This window comes from Rutidosis leptorrhynchoides, chromosome 4, assembly GCF_046630445.1.
Source record: "Rutidosis leptorrhynchoides isolate AG116_Rl617_1_P2 chromosome 4, CSIRO_AGI_Rlap_v1, whole genome shotgun sequence".
Classification (NCBI taxonomy): domain Eukaryota; kingdom Viridiplantae; phylum Streptophyta; class Magnoliopsida; order Asterales; family Asteraceae; genus Rutidosis; species Rutidosis leptorrhynchoides.
Genome location: NC_092336.1, coordinates 498,209,328 through 498,225,030, shown reverse-complemented (window position 1 = coordinate 498,225,030; position 15,703 = coordinate 498,209,328). Strand labels below are relative to the sequence as shown.

Here is a 15,703-nt window from a genome sequence, read left to right as displayed (position 1 = left end):
TAGTTGGTTTTCAAAACCTGAAGGTCCTTCATGTTTGATATTTTCTTGCTTTATAGCTTCTAGTTGTACCTCCCGAATTTTAGCTGTCAGATTTGTTTGAATGATCATATTCAAAGCTCGCACTCGGATAGGCTTAACTCGATCCTTTTGACTGAGTGCATCAGCAACAACATTTGCCTTACCAGGATGGTACTTGAGTTCACAGTTGTAGTCATTTAGTAATTCGACCCAACGTCTTTGTCTCATGTTCAGTTGCTTTTGATCAAAGATGTGCTGGAGACTCTTATGATCGGTGAATATGGTGAATTTGATTCCATAAAGATAGTGTCACCACATCTTTAATGCGAATACTACAGCTCCTAGTTCCAAGTCGTGGATATTATAGTTCTTCTCATGCTTCTTTAATTGTCGGGATGCATATGCAATGACTTTCTGGCGTTGCATTAACACACACCCAAAACCTTGGCTTGAAGCATCACAATAGACTACAAAGTCTTCAGTTCCGTCAGGTAGTGATAAGATTGGTGCGGTAGTCAACTTTTCTTTCAGGGTCTGAAACGCAGATTCCTGTTCATTAGTTCACTCAAACTTCTTATCCTTATGAGTCAACTTGGTGAGTGGTTTGGCAAGAATGGAGAAATCTTTGATAAATCTTCGATAATAACCGGCAAGTCCTAAGAACTGACGAATGTGTTTCGTGTTCTTAGGTGTTTCCCAGTTCTAAATAGCCGTGATCTTTGCGGGGTCAACATGTATCCCATTGCTGTCAACTACATGTCCCAAAAACTGAACAGTCTTCAACCAAAAATCACACTTGGAGAACTTAGCACACAACTGTTCCTTTTTTAATAACTCCAGAATTGGTCGAAGGTGTTGTTCGTGTTCTTTCTCACTCTTAGAGTAGATGAGAATATCGTCGATGAAAACAATCACAAACTTATCGAGATAAGGCTTGCATACTCGGTTCATGAGATCCATGAATACAGCAGGAGCGTTAGTTAATCCAAAGGGCATTACCAAAAATTCGTAATGTCTGTAACGAGTCCGGAAGGCAGTCTTGGAAACATCGGATTCCTTAACCTTCAACTGATGATAGCCCGACCTAAGATCAATTTTCGAATAAATACTTGACCCTTGTAATTGGTCAAATAAGTCATCAATACGTGGAAGTGGATAACGGTTCTTGATGGTTAACTTGTTGAGTTCTCAGTAATCAATACATATTCTCATTGTGCCATCTTTCTTCTTGACATAAAGAATGGGTGCTCCCCATGGAGATGAGCTAGGACGAATGAATACTTTCTCTAAGAGTTCTTGTAGCTGAATGGATAATTCCTTCATTTCAGATGGAGCTAGTCGGTATGGAGCTGTGATGACCCGAAAATTTCGACTAAATTTAAAATTAATCTTTAACGTTTCCGACACGATAAGCAAAGCCTATGAAGTTGAATCTCAAAATTTTGAACTATTCAATTACCCTTCAGTTGTTCTCAACGATTCGCAAACCATTATATGTAAATAGATACATATATATACTATAACTTGAAAACGTAACAAAGTTTTAATTGCATGATACCGTACATTAAACTTATTGGTTTATATATCTATTTGAATATATATGATTTCAAGTTATTTAGTAAACGATAGTAACATTCGTTTATTTATTCGATTGATATTTAGATAAGTTAACTAAAACGTTTAAAATGAATTAGTAAAACACTAATTTGCTACAGTGTTTTCAAATTGCCACATTACTCAAAATGCTACAGTGTTTTCGAAAATCACTATTTGCTACAGTGAATTGCTACAGTAAACTATTTTAAAATGTATTTTAACGAATAGTGAGACGATGATTTATAGAAGTAAATGACCAAAACACTCAAATGTATAAGATACACTTTGAGTGACATAGTTTATGGATAATTTAAGGCTATATTTTAACAAAGGTACGAGTCACGAAATGTAAAATGCAAGTTTTCTCAGCGTACGAAAGGATATTTGAAAAACCGGAACCGGGACATAAGTCGAGTGATGACGTACGACTTATCGGAACAAAAATTACAAGTCAACTATGCACGTGAATTTAATATAATATATAACTAATTATTTAAATTATATATATTATATTAATAAAAAAATTATGTCGACAAACAAGAAGTTAAACAAATGTGAGCTGTAAAACATCCCCATGCGATCGCATGGGAAAAGGCCTTGGGAGCCATGCGATCGCATGGCAGACCTGGCCTGACCACATCTATAAATTTGATCGAAATCTGTTTTGTAAAACACATATATTACTCCGTATAATATTTATTATTATTATTATTATTATTATCATTATTATTAAGATTAATATTATTATTATTAATCTTATTATTATTATTAGTATTATACATAAAATACTACGACGAGGTTATGAGCTTGTCACTTTCAAAATGGTTGCCAAGCGAGCTAGAGCTAAGGAAATTATGGGTTATTGCTAAGGAAATTATGGGTTATTGCTAAGGAAATTATGGGTAATGTTCGGGGGTATTTTTGTGAATCAAACCTCGTGTTTATCATCTCCGATGCGTCTACGTGCTTTCCTACAATATTGTATATCAATATTAAACAGTGAGTTCATATGATCCCTTTTTACTCTTTATATTTTTGGGCTGAGAATACATGCGCAGTTTTATAAACTGTTTTACTAAATGGATACAAATACTAAAACTGATTTTTTGTGAGTTCATATGATCCCTTTCCTCATATATTTTTGGGCTGAGAATACATGCGCAGTTTTATAAACTGTTTTACTAAATGGATACAAATACTAAAACTGATTTTGTGTGAGTTTCATTTGCTCCCTTTCTAATTGCTTTTGCAATCTATATTTTTGGGCTGAGAATACATGCACTTTATTTTAAACGCAAAGGACACAAGTACATACTAAATTCTACACCGAGTTTGAACCGAAAATCCCTTAGCTTTGGTAACTAGTAACTGCCGGTTATAAGAACTGGTGGGCGCGAGTAGTTATATATGGATCCATAGGGCTTGATATCCCCGTCCGAGCTAGAGCGCTAGCCTTTTAACTGACGTATGCTATTTGAGAAGCGTACACGTTGGTTTGCGTGTATTATTAAGATGATTATACAAAGGGTACAAATTATATAAACGTTAAAGTTTAGTTACCAGGGTGCTCAACTTTGTAGAACCGATTGATAAACGTTTCGGATGAACTAACTGAAATCTTGTGGTCCACATTTTATGTAAAACCTATTAATAAACGTTTTGGATAAAACAACTGAGATCTTGTGATCAACCTTTACATACAGATGATTTGAAATGTTAAAACATATTGATAAAAGTTTTGAATGAAACAACTAAACTTTTGTAATCCACATTGATATACGGATTATGTGTAATATTAAAACTATGAACTCACCAACCTTTGTGTTGACACTTGAAGCATGTTTATTCTCAGGTTTCTAGAAGTCTTCCGCTGTTTGCTGATACGTGATACAAGTTATGTGCTTGGAGTCATACATGCTATATACAAGAAACTTGCATTCACCAAACCATTACCATGTACCTTATTTTGACTGTATTGTCAACAAATGTATTATTGTAAACCATTTAAATGGTGATTGTCTATACGTAGGAATCATCAGATGTTAAAAACCTGGAATTTATATATTCATTTATGAATTACCTTTTAAAACGAATGCAATGTTACAAAACGTATCACATAGAGGTCAAATACCTCGCAATGGGACCAGATGTTGATGTATTCGTCCAGGTGGATTAGGACGGGTCATCACAGGAGCCTTTGCAACAGGTGCAGCACCGGGGATCAAATCAATTTGAAACTCAACTTGTCTTTGTGGTGGAAGACCAGGGAGTTCGTCAGGAAAAACTTTAGGAAATTCTTTAACAACAGGAACGTCTTCAATACGCCGTTCATCTGGCTTGACTTCTTTTATGTGAGCCAAAATGGCTTGACATCCTTTCATAAGGTACTTTCGGGTTTTGATGCATGAGATAAGATTAAGTTTGGAACCACCCTTGTCTCCTTGGATGACAAGAATTTCACCAGTTTCGAGAGGAATATTAATTGTCTTATCAAAACATAGGATACCCACTTTCATCGGGGATAACCAGTCCATCCCTAAGACTACATCAAAGCTTCCTAGTTCAACAGGCATTAAGTCAACCTTGAAGGTTTTATTGGCTAGAGTCAGATTACATTCCTTGTAGATTCGGTCAACTTTTACAAATTTCCCGTTGGCCATTTCTACGAGACACTTAGTGTCTAAGGTTTGAGGTTTCTCGTCAAATAAGGTACATAATTCAATAGACACATAGCTTCTATCAGCACCAGTATCGAATAAAACAGAAGCATAGCAGTTGTTGACAAGAAATGTACCAGTGATGATGTCATCGTCGTTCCTAGCTTCTTCAACAGTCATGACAAAAGCTCTTCCCTTAGCAGTATCAGTTGTTGCAGTCTTGTTCTTAGGGCAGTTGTTCCTGTAATGCCCCTTTTCCCCACAACCGAAACAAGTAGGCACGGTTGGAGTTGTATTTGTAGCAGGCAAAGTAACTCTACAATTCTCGGTCGAGTGACCAATCCTCTTACACCTTCCGCACTTAGCAGTGCACAACCCATGATGATGTTTATTACAGCGTTTACATTGCGGCTTTGTTCCACCATAACCATTTTTTGTAATATCACCAATCTTCTTGTTTGAATTCTGACTTGCACCTTGAGTAGGTTCAAACTTTCTTTTGTTATCAGTAGTCTTCACTTCGGTTTGTTTTTCCTTGGCATTTCTCCTTGCAGCCATAACCAGATTTTGGGTCATTAACATCGTAGCCTCAATAGATTCTTTACCAGCAGCTATAACATTCCCCTGGATTTGAGGAGGAAGATCGATGATATACTTTTCAATCTTCTTGCTCTCAGGAGTAACAATACTAGGGCATAGAGCAGCTAGCTCCAGAAATCGGTTGTTGTATTCCTCAAATTCAAGATTTTTCATTCTCAACTCCCAAAATTCGACTTCAAATTTCTGAACTTGATTCCTGGGACAATACTTGCTAGCCAGCATAGTTTTTAATGTTTCCCAGGGTATGGCTAGGGCAGCAGTCCATCCAACTGTACCAGCATAAGCAGTCCACCAAGTTAGAGCTCCACCAGATAGATTTCCAGTAGCATACTTGACCTTGTCAGCTTCACCGCAATTACTCAGACGAAACACAGATTCCATCTTTTCAAACCAACGGTTTAGTTCAATTGGTCCTTCGGTCCCTTTATAGCTTGGTGGCTTACAATTCATAAATTATTTATGTGAGCATGAGTTCGAAGGGTTTCGGTTTCCGTTGTTGTTGTTTTGATTATTGTTGTGTCCTTGAGCGGCAGCAAGGAGTTGTCGAAATTGTTCATTTGTGAGAGTAACGTTAGGAGAGTTGGTGTCGTTACTTGGTTGTTGTTGTTCCCCAGCCATTGTTCTTCAATACATAATTACAGTATTAGTTGAAGAGTTATGGTGCAATATAATTTGTAATTATAATCAATAATCATCACATAATCACACACATGTGGCTAAGCCAGGATAAGTCAAAATATAAAAACAACCACTTAACTTGTTATTAATAATGAATGGATAAATCATCCTTATTATACAAAGGAGATGAGAAGTACAGTAGGCAATGCCTTTACATAAATGAAATAGAAATAACGGACGAAACGAAAATCATAAGAATTATCAGTCTTTCTTTGAAGTGGAGGTTTTGTGTTGATCCTTGAAGTAGCTCACAAGATACATTATAGATTTCTCAACCTCCGCAATCCTCTTGTCTTGCTTAGTAACCATTTGGGAGAACATATCATAGAATCTCTTTGCATCACTGTTAAGATAGTCTTGACGTTTTTCCATCTTTACCCATTGTTCATGAGATGATTTCTTCATGTTGTCGACATGCATTTGTAGGTTCATAATATCACACCGGATAGTAGTGTTGTCGTATTCGGTGTTAGTGAACTCAGAAGTTTTAGGCTGTTTGGAAGAACTAGCAATATTCGCAGCAGGTGTCTCAGGTTCCTTCCTTTTTGATGAAGGAGTTTTGGTAATAATGGGAGATTCGGGTTCATCTTCAGAGGGTTCCTCTTCCTCCTTCTTCTCCTCGATAATCTCTTCTACCTCTCCCTCATATTCTGAGTCTGAAGCGTCATTCTCGGTGTCACCATCATAAGCTTCATTTTTCGGAGAAGACTCATCCTTAGGTGAGAAAGGTGGGGTAGCTGGAGTATAAGTTGGAGAAACAGGTGGTGTAGCAGGGGTGTAGGTAGGTGATGTCGGTGGTGAAATAGGAGGGTAACTAGGCGTGTGGACAGATCTCTCGAAATCAGATTCTTCGGTGTCGGTAATGATGATAGGGTTCATGCTAGTCATTCTAAAAAAATGAAAAAAGAAGGTTACAAGCGTTCTAAGGAAGACGTAAGGCAAGAGGTAAAAGTATAGGTAACGGAGAGCAAGATAATAAGAGATAGGCAATTAAAACTAAGGCAGGAAAGGCTATAGTCCTAAAGATTGCTAAAGCACCCTAGCTAACACATAAGGCACACATAAAATGCAATTCTGGTTCTCTATAGCAAAACTGCTCTGATACCAATCTGTCACACCCCCAAATAGGGCCAGGGGTATTTGTGACCATTAATATCATAACACATTTGTATAAACGAGAACGACTCTATATGAGACGTTTTGAATAAAACATTTATTAATAAAATAGCGGAAGCAATTAAAAGTTTTACATTAAATTTAAACTGAAATAATAATAATAGTCTTAATGCAAAGTAAATGTAATGAAATGAAGACTCCATGTAGCAGCATTCAATTCATCAAGTAGCAATCATGGCAATCATCTTATTCATCACCTGAGACAAAACATGCTTAAAGTGTCAACAAAAAAGGTTGAGTGAAATTAATAGGTTTATATAATATGCATTAGACCACAAGATTTAGTTTAAAGTTGATGGATACCAAACATATCAATCTAAAAGTGTTGCTGAAGTTTGTAATATCGCGACTAAACAAAAATTACCTCGTGACACTTTGTTATTCAGTGTCGTTGAATCATTATTATGTAACCAAAGACCAACGGTCAAATGGTTAGAGACGTTACTCTCAATAGGCCTATTCACAATAAATAAGTTTGCCTTTTATACACAGCAATTGACGATATTACGGTGAGGATTTGCATGAATCAAAGAATGACAGCAAAATAACATTTGAGTACTTGTGTCTAAACGTAAAACAGTTATAAAGCAAGCACGTGTCTCACCCCAAAAGTTATAAACAATTTAATAAATAGTAAAAGTAGGGCTATGAAAATCACCTTAAATAGCAGTTGAAGTATTCCAAGCAAGAAAGGAAAGTAAAGCAAGTAAGTGACCGGGATATCAACCTAAAGGTATAACGTTCGATCAGTAAATGTCTAATAGACCAAGCGTATGTTTATTAATATAATGAATTATATTAATAGTGACAGTCCAAAATAGGAAGGTTTCAACTTATGGAAAGTTTATAAGTTCAGGTTATATTCATTAGTAAGACGTTGTACAACTTGACTCAAACTTCGTTGCTATCAAATAAGTCAGGAATGACCAGATGTAACCGGGGGCCCAGGACTCTTGACCAGAATCTAAGTCATGGCATTCGAGATCCACAAGCTTACCCATAAATGGCAATCTAGACATCATTCACCTACGACTGTAAGTAGCGATGAAGTTTGTATATAGTGCACGTTATCTTTAGAGTATAACCTTCACGTTATGTGCATATAGAATTACGACACATTGATATAATTTACTTATACAGTAAATATATATTATGTTAAGTTTGAATATATTTAATATTATTAAGGTATTATCATTATTAATTTATTTTAAAATTAATCTTATAACAAAGTATTATAAGTTTAATTATGTAGATAGGTTAAATATATAATAATTATGTCTTACATATTTATTACAGATCTTAAATTTATATACTATTATTTGATTAATATAAATCTTATATTTATTATATATATCGAAATTTATATATATAAATTATCTAAATTCAAATTTATATATAAATAAATCATCTAATAATTCTAATTAATATTTTATTGACTTCAAATTAGTAGATAATTTGTACAAAATTTTATAAAAATGTTTTATAAAATTAAAACTAATCTTTATGCTTTAATTATGATTTTACTTAATCGATTAGTATCTAAAATACAAAAAATAGATAAACAAATAGAAATTTATATTTTATATTTTTCTCAGTACCTAAATATCACAATAAACATATAAAAATTTTATAAAATTATTCCCATTACGTTTTATATTTAATTTGTATTTATTTTTATTTTTAAATCGTAAACAAGCTTAAATAAGAAAAAATATAATTCGACTAAAAATATTTGTTTTTATAATTTTCACTTGTTTATATAAGTTTTATAATCTCATAAAAATTATATATATATTTTTATTGTCGTTTAAACTATTTATTTTAATTTTTACCTTATTTTTAGATATAAATAATACATAATTCGAAATTAATTTTTATATAATATGTATTGCTCCAATAAATTAAGTTTAATATTCTACTTTACTAGAAAAATAGTTTCATAATTTATTTAACCCTTTTCCTAATTTATTTTAATTTTTTTTATATGTACCGATTATGTATATATATTTAATAAACTGTTTTTAATTGTTTAAAATATAAAAACATGATATACATTCGAAAAAATTATTTTTCTCAGATCTCATAATACTTTTTAATAAATATCATGTACAAATTACAATTTATTAAATTCGTTATATATTTATTAAAATAATTAAAAAAAACAGCGGCTGGAATAATAAAAAAATTAATTTTTAAAAATACAAAATCGACTTATTAATCTGGAAAACTAATTTTTATAGATCATAAACTTCATGTTGATAATTATCATGCAAAGTTTTGTATTTAATTATGTTATAGATTAATTAAAATATATATATATATATATATATATATATATATATATATATATATATATATATATATATATATATATATATATATATATATATATATATATATATATATATATATATATATGTATATATATATATATATATATATATATATATATATATATATATATGTATCTTGTATATGTCTCGGCAAAAAAAAATACAAAAATAATTATAAAATAAATATAAACTCGATATGTAAATTCATAAAAATATTTTTAAAATTTACAGTAACATTTATCACTAATTATAATATATTACTTATATTTGTTTCAATTATAATAAATTTAACATTATATATATATATATATATATATATATATATATATATATATATATATATATATATATATATATATATATATATATATATATATATATATATATATATATATATATTTCGACTAAAAATAATATATAAGTAAATAAAAAAATAAATATAAAGGAAAGAATACTTACAAGTACTTTCAAGAGAGAATGAAGTTTTTGAGGTGCAAGTTCAAATTAGAAAATTGATGGGTATTTATACTTGAATTTTTGAATAAAATAATATAAAAGAAATAAATAAAAATACAAAAGAAAATAAAAGAAATGTAAAATAAAGCAAATGGTAGAAAAAAAATAAAAAGAATTCTAGCCTACTCATGTACCTATTAAATAAAAAAAGGTAGTTTGTCTCTTTTTATTTATTTATTTATTAAAAGTAGATCTTAGATCTAGTTTTAATATTTTTTATTTACTTTTTTTATTTATTTATTTTTCAAGTACTTGATTTATGTTTTTCTAAAAACTTTTATCAATTATTTTTTTTAGTTAATTATTAAATACGAATTTAATATAAAAATATTAATATATTCGTTATTTATATATATATTATTAATAAATATGATTTTTAATTTAATTATAATATTACTTTATTGTTTTATTTGTTTTATAAATATTTTTACACTTTTATATAGTTGCATTTATTATATAATTAATTATATATTACATTTACTATGTAGTAAAAGTATTACATTTTATATACTTTATAAAATTATGTTACAATATATAAGTTAATATAATATACTTATATTTACTGTAATCATATTATTTATTTAAGTGTGTAATTATTCGGTCTATGTTAATTAAATTGTATATATATCAACCCTTAAACAATAAGAACGTACAATCAGGTAGTAAAGCTTAGGGTCAAATTAGTAAATTTAGAAGTCAAAAAGTGAGGGTTGTTATACACGTCCACTGGCATGAACCGTTGGTCAATTTTTCAGCAACAGTACATTGTTTAAATTACTCAAGATGGTATAATCGGCTGTATTTTGAAGCTAAAATACCTGGACCACTCCATGGGACGAACCAGAATTTAATGTCTGATCCGTGTCCAACTACTAATCGGAAATCTGATGATGGAAGATGATACTGATCAAGTGACCCAGAGCAAGAATCAACAATTCTGGACCAAATAGTAACAGGGGAGTTTACAACATCGAAATTGGGACCATGTATAGATCTAATAACACTCACCCATAAGTCGTTCGGTTTAGTAATATAACGCCATTTCCACTTGTGAAGTAAGGCTATATTGAATGCTCTTAGGCTCCCAACATTTAAACCTCCATGCTCAAACGAAGCTAAAATACGATCCCATTTTATCCGCGACATCTTTTTGGACGAAAGATTACCACCCCAAAAAAATGGAGCTCGGATCGATTCAAGAATATTGAGAACTCTCACCGGGCATTTAAATAACGAGAGGAAGTAAATCCCGAGACTCTCCATAACCGATTTCACCAACGTCAGTCTACCACCCGATGAAATCAAAGACGCCTTCCATGATGATAATTTTGAACGAAATTTCTCCACAAGGCTATCCCAATTTCTACTAAGTTTCATGTTTGCACCTATCGGAACACCTAAATAATTAGTCGGAAATACACCCGCTAGTGTTCCGGATGAAGTGGCAAACGAATTAACATTCGAATCATGAACACTAATGCCAAAAACGTGGGACTTCGTGACATAAATTTTTAAGCCCGAAATCAAAAAGAAGATTTCCAAAATAATCAGAATTCTATTAAACTCCCATAAATTCCAATCCGAGAAAATAATAACATCGTCCGCATAAATAAAATGAAACAATCGAATATTATCAACACCAACATTAATACCTCGAATATAGTTTCTTTCCATGGCTCGATTAAATAATAAATGAAAACCTTCCATAACAATAATGAACAAAAACGGGCTTAAAGGATCACCTTGACGAAGACCTCTTTTAATGTCGAATTCTCGAGTGGGACTACCATTTACCAGAACTGACGTTTTAGCAGATTTAAGGCACCCCGCTATCAATCACACCATTTTTTGCCAAATCCTAACGTATTTAACATAAACATGAGATAATCCCAATTTACAGAATCGTAGGCTTTCTCGAAATCGACTTTAAATAGAAGCATCTTTTTATTCAATTTTTTATACCATGAAATGATCTCCGACAACATCAAAGGCCCATCTAAAATCTGTCTCCCTGCAATAAAACGCCGACTGAACCGGACTAATAAGATTATCTATAACAGTTTGCAACCTGTTAGTCAAAATTTTCGTAACAATCTTATATAAAAAAAAAACAACTAACGATATCGGCCGAAAATCAGTAATCAACATAGGACTCTGAACTTTCGGAATCAAAGAAAAAAATGCTGATTTAGCTCCGATCGGCATAATCAGATCCGAAAAAAATAACCGAATGTCCCTGCAATTATCAAACTGAAAAATGTCCCAAAAATGTATAATGAAACGAAACGACATACCGTCTGGACCGGGGGCTTTTGAGCTGCCACAATCCCAAACAGCCCGTTTAATCTCTATATCATCAACGTCTCTTTCGAGGTAATTAGCTTCGTCTCCCGATAATTTATAATGTGGTTCTATATGTGAACATTCGGCACCAGAGTTATGTTCATCAAATTTAGCTTTGTAAAAATCAAAAAATTTATCTTTAATACAATTCGGATCCTCCACCCAAACACCATCGATCATCAAACCCTGAATATTTTGAACACCCCTTTTATATTTGAGATTACTATGGAAAAACTTGGTGTTCTCGTCCCCCTCCACATCCCATTTGATATTGGCTTTTTGTAACAAATCAATATTGTCAAGTTTCATTAATTCTTCATGTGAGATTGAGTTTTATTGTTGTTGTTGTTGTTGTTGTTGTTGTTGTTGTTGTTGATAGAGACCATCATCAAAGTAATTTTGCTTCATGAAAATTACATCAGAATCAATTGCCAACAATGCAAAAATTGCATGAACAACCTATACACTATAAGAAGATTACGTTTAGGCCGAATAATGTAGAATCCACGGATTGAAATCTCATACTTAAAAATGTAATTACATTGCATAAATTGAATGCTAGTAACTTTTCTTGGCATTTATATATTATAATAGAATAATATAATTATAATCATATTTTAAAATGAAATACGTAAAATGATCAACAATCATATCAGTATAGGTGTCACAAAGAATGATAAAATATGCGATGACGTAATATTGTCTTCACAACATTGGTGTGAATGTGGGATGTTGAGATGACATCATATTTAACATTACAGTCATTTATTGGTGTAATTTTAAAATTTGGTCACATAACACAGCTAGGGAGAATTAGAGAATTGAACTAACAACCAATGACTAAAGTCTAAACACTACGACGAGAGAATTCAATAGAAAATCTTCTACAAATAATACTTTTATTTATATACTCAAAATAACTACTAAAAAAACTAAGGTAGTTCTACCTCCTTCCGTTTTTTTCTCTATCTTTCTTTTTGTAAATTCTTGGTCCTAAAAGATACATAAAGAATTTTGCTAACACTGGTTTCAAAGTGACAGTCACAAAAATGGATAGTTACAATGTTTCACTAACTTTATATATCTTAGTTATAAAATGTTACAATTCTCTAAAGTTGTATATGAGATTGATGTATTTTTTTTTTCTTTTTAATACATCTCACTGGCTAAAAAAAACACACACACCACCCCCTAAAAAAACTTATTGCGTACAAATTCTAAATAAAAAAAGTGATGATAAAATGAAATATTCATACTTTGTAACTAATTCAATTAGCTTTAAAAAGTTTAGAGTTAATTATTCATTTGATCCCTGTGGTTTACACAAAATTCCACCGATAGTCCCTATCTTCTAAAACTTATGGCTGTAGTCCTTGTGGTTTCTCATTTGCAAGGTGTTGGTCCATTTTTTTTTATTTTATTTCAATTTTTTTTTTATTTTATTTCATTTTTTTCTCGTTTTCTAGCCGGAGGTCCTCACGGAAGCAATCTCTCTACCCTGGAGTAGAGAGGGGGATGAATTTCTTTTTCTGTGGGTGGAGAATCCTTTTTCTCGACTCGTGGTTAAAGAAACGACTTCTCTTCTATTCTAGGGTAGAGGAAGGATTGTCTACATCTTACCTCCCCCATACCTCGCAGGCGCGGGATTGGGTATTGTTGTTGTTGTTGTTGTTTTTTTTTTTTTTGTTGTTGTTGTAAGGTGTTGGTCCATTATATAAGTTCTGTTACTTTCGTCCGTTAAGTCAAGGGCAGTATTGTAATTGTCTATAGCCAGATTCCACCTTTTTTGTAAAATATTCAGTTACCTTATTCCTAAATATATGGCGTGATATGTTAACACTATTAACCCGTAATACCCTCTATCTGTACATGATTCCACGCTCCTCCCAACTGCATCAAATACGTTTTACGATGAAGATAACAGAAGAAGGTGAACCTGATTTCGTTCTTTTGGATGATGAACGTGAAGATCATGACAACAGTAGTTCTTTTAAGCAATTTTTTTCAAATAATCTTATCTTTCATATGAAACTCTTGTATAATCTGCTGTATAATCGTTTGAAAGATCTTATACAGCTATAAGACATGTGCTGTAAAATCTCTTGTATATTCTGTTGTAATCTGTTGTATTTAACTCTTGTATTAAACTCTTGTATAATCTGCTGTAAAATCTCTTATATACAGCTATAAGACATGTGCAAATGTAACAAGACATGTGCATAAACGTCTGGTGTATAAAGAGACATCAAATTTCTGATTTTATAAATTATATTATTCATATTAAAGAAATATATATACTATGATCACCTATCATTTAACAGGGAATGATGAGGAAGGAGATGAAGAGGAAGATGGTGACTATTTGGTAGATGAGTCTGATGCTCTGGCCGCTTTGGTTGCTAGAAAGAGCAGCAACATTTGGTCTAAGTTGGTATCATGTTTCGTATCAGATTAAACTAAAGGCCCGATTCATTATTGCTATACGACAAGTCAAGTGCAACCAGATTACTAGAAACATTAACAATAAAGCAAACTTTTATAAAACAAAACAAAAAATATATACACCTTTCACCTGTATACCCGAGAGGACGTTTTTAGTGTACATGAAAATCAATGGCAACACTAACAAACTTACCCAACCAAAAATACTTGGAGTATTACTTGTGACCAAAATTACAAAATATAACGTAAAAATGACTAATATAATCCAAGCCATCCATACCATAGGAACCCAAATTAATAAGAACCAAACTAATAAGAACCATACGATAGAAGCTACGCTTTATACAGTAGGAACCAAACTTAATAATATGCAACATCATTTAGATTTGGGTCAAAATAACACCCATTAGCAGCTGCACTTTATACAATAGGAACCAAACTTAAAAAGAACCAAACTAATACAGCTAGTGCAAATCAATAAAACTTAAAGAGTAACCTTGCATTAATAGTGAAAATACCATTACAAGCTTCAAATTGATATTGATAACAAGTACCGAAATACAAAAGTTTTCTACAACCGTTTCTTCTAAAAAAAAAAAAAAAAAAAAAAAAAACAATATATAAACTAATCCTAAGTCTTCGAATTTCATCATCTTTGTCTTTAACTTTGGTCTCAAGAATGTATTTAGCTCGTAACAATCCTGGTACGCACAAGACACTTCACCATTCCGAATCCTAAGTATTCGAATTATTGAATTTTTTCCACAGTAATACTTCACCATTTCGATTGAATTTTATTAACGATTTGATAATCGATTTACCTGTAGAACGCTAAATTGGAGATCGATTGATTTAGGGTTTTGTGGAAGTGAAATCTGGTACGCACTAGAACCCGTTTGGGGTTTTATGGATTGTTTTAATTTAATGCAAGAATGTAAATTTACAATACTGCTCTTAACTTAACGGACAAAAGTAACACAAGTTATAAAATGGACTACCGCCGTGCAAATGAGAAACCACAGGGACTACATACATAAGTTTTAGAAGATAGGGACTATCGGTGGAATTTTGTGTAAACTACAGGGACCAAATGAATAATTAACTCAAAAGTTTATTATGGTATATCTTGAGTGTTAAAGTTATTATTCTAAAAAATTAAATGAAACGACGAGGTTGTAATTTAAGCTACCGTGATGCGCGTAACACCTGAAGATTACTCACAAAAGTTTGTTACGCGCGGCTTAAACCCCGATTAAGTTGTAATTACTACAAGCTATGTCACCACACACAATTATAATATGCTCCACAATTGAAATGAATTGAATGGCATTGACGTAAATTCTA

The 15,703-nt window shown here is 31.9% G+C and overlaps 1 protein-coding gene across 1 annotated transcript; it reads right to left on the bottom strand.

The window, feature by feature from the left end:
- Positions 1-720: 720 nt before the first annotated feature.
- On the bottom strand, positions 721-5,252 carry LOC139842419 (uncharacterized). The gene is made up of 2 exons (XM_071832560.1): positions 3,878-5,252; positions 721-770 (listed from the first exon to the last, which is right to left on the bottom strand). Exons 1-2 carry the CDS (start codon positions 5,250-5,252, stop codon positions 721-723), a joined length of 1,425 nt encoding a protein of 474 aa, XP_071688661.1.
- Positions 5,253-15,703: the final 10,451 nt, after the last annotated feature.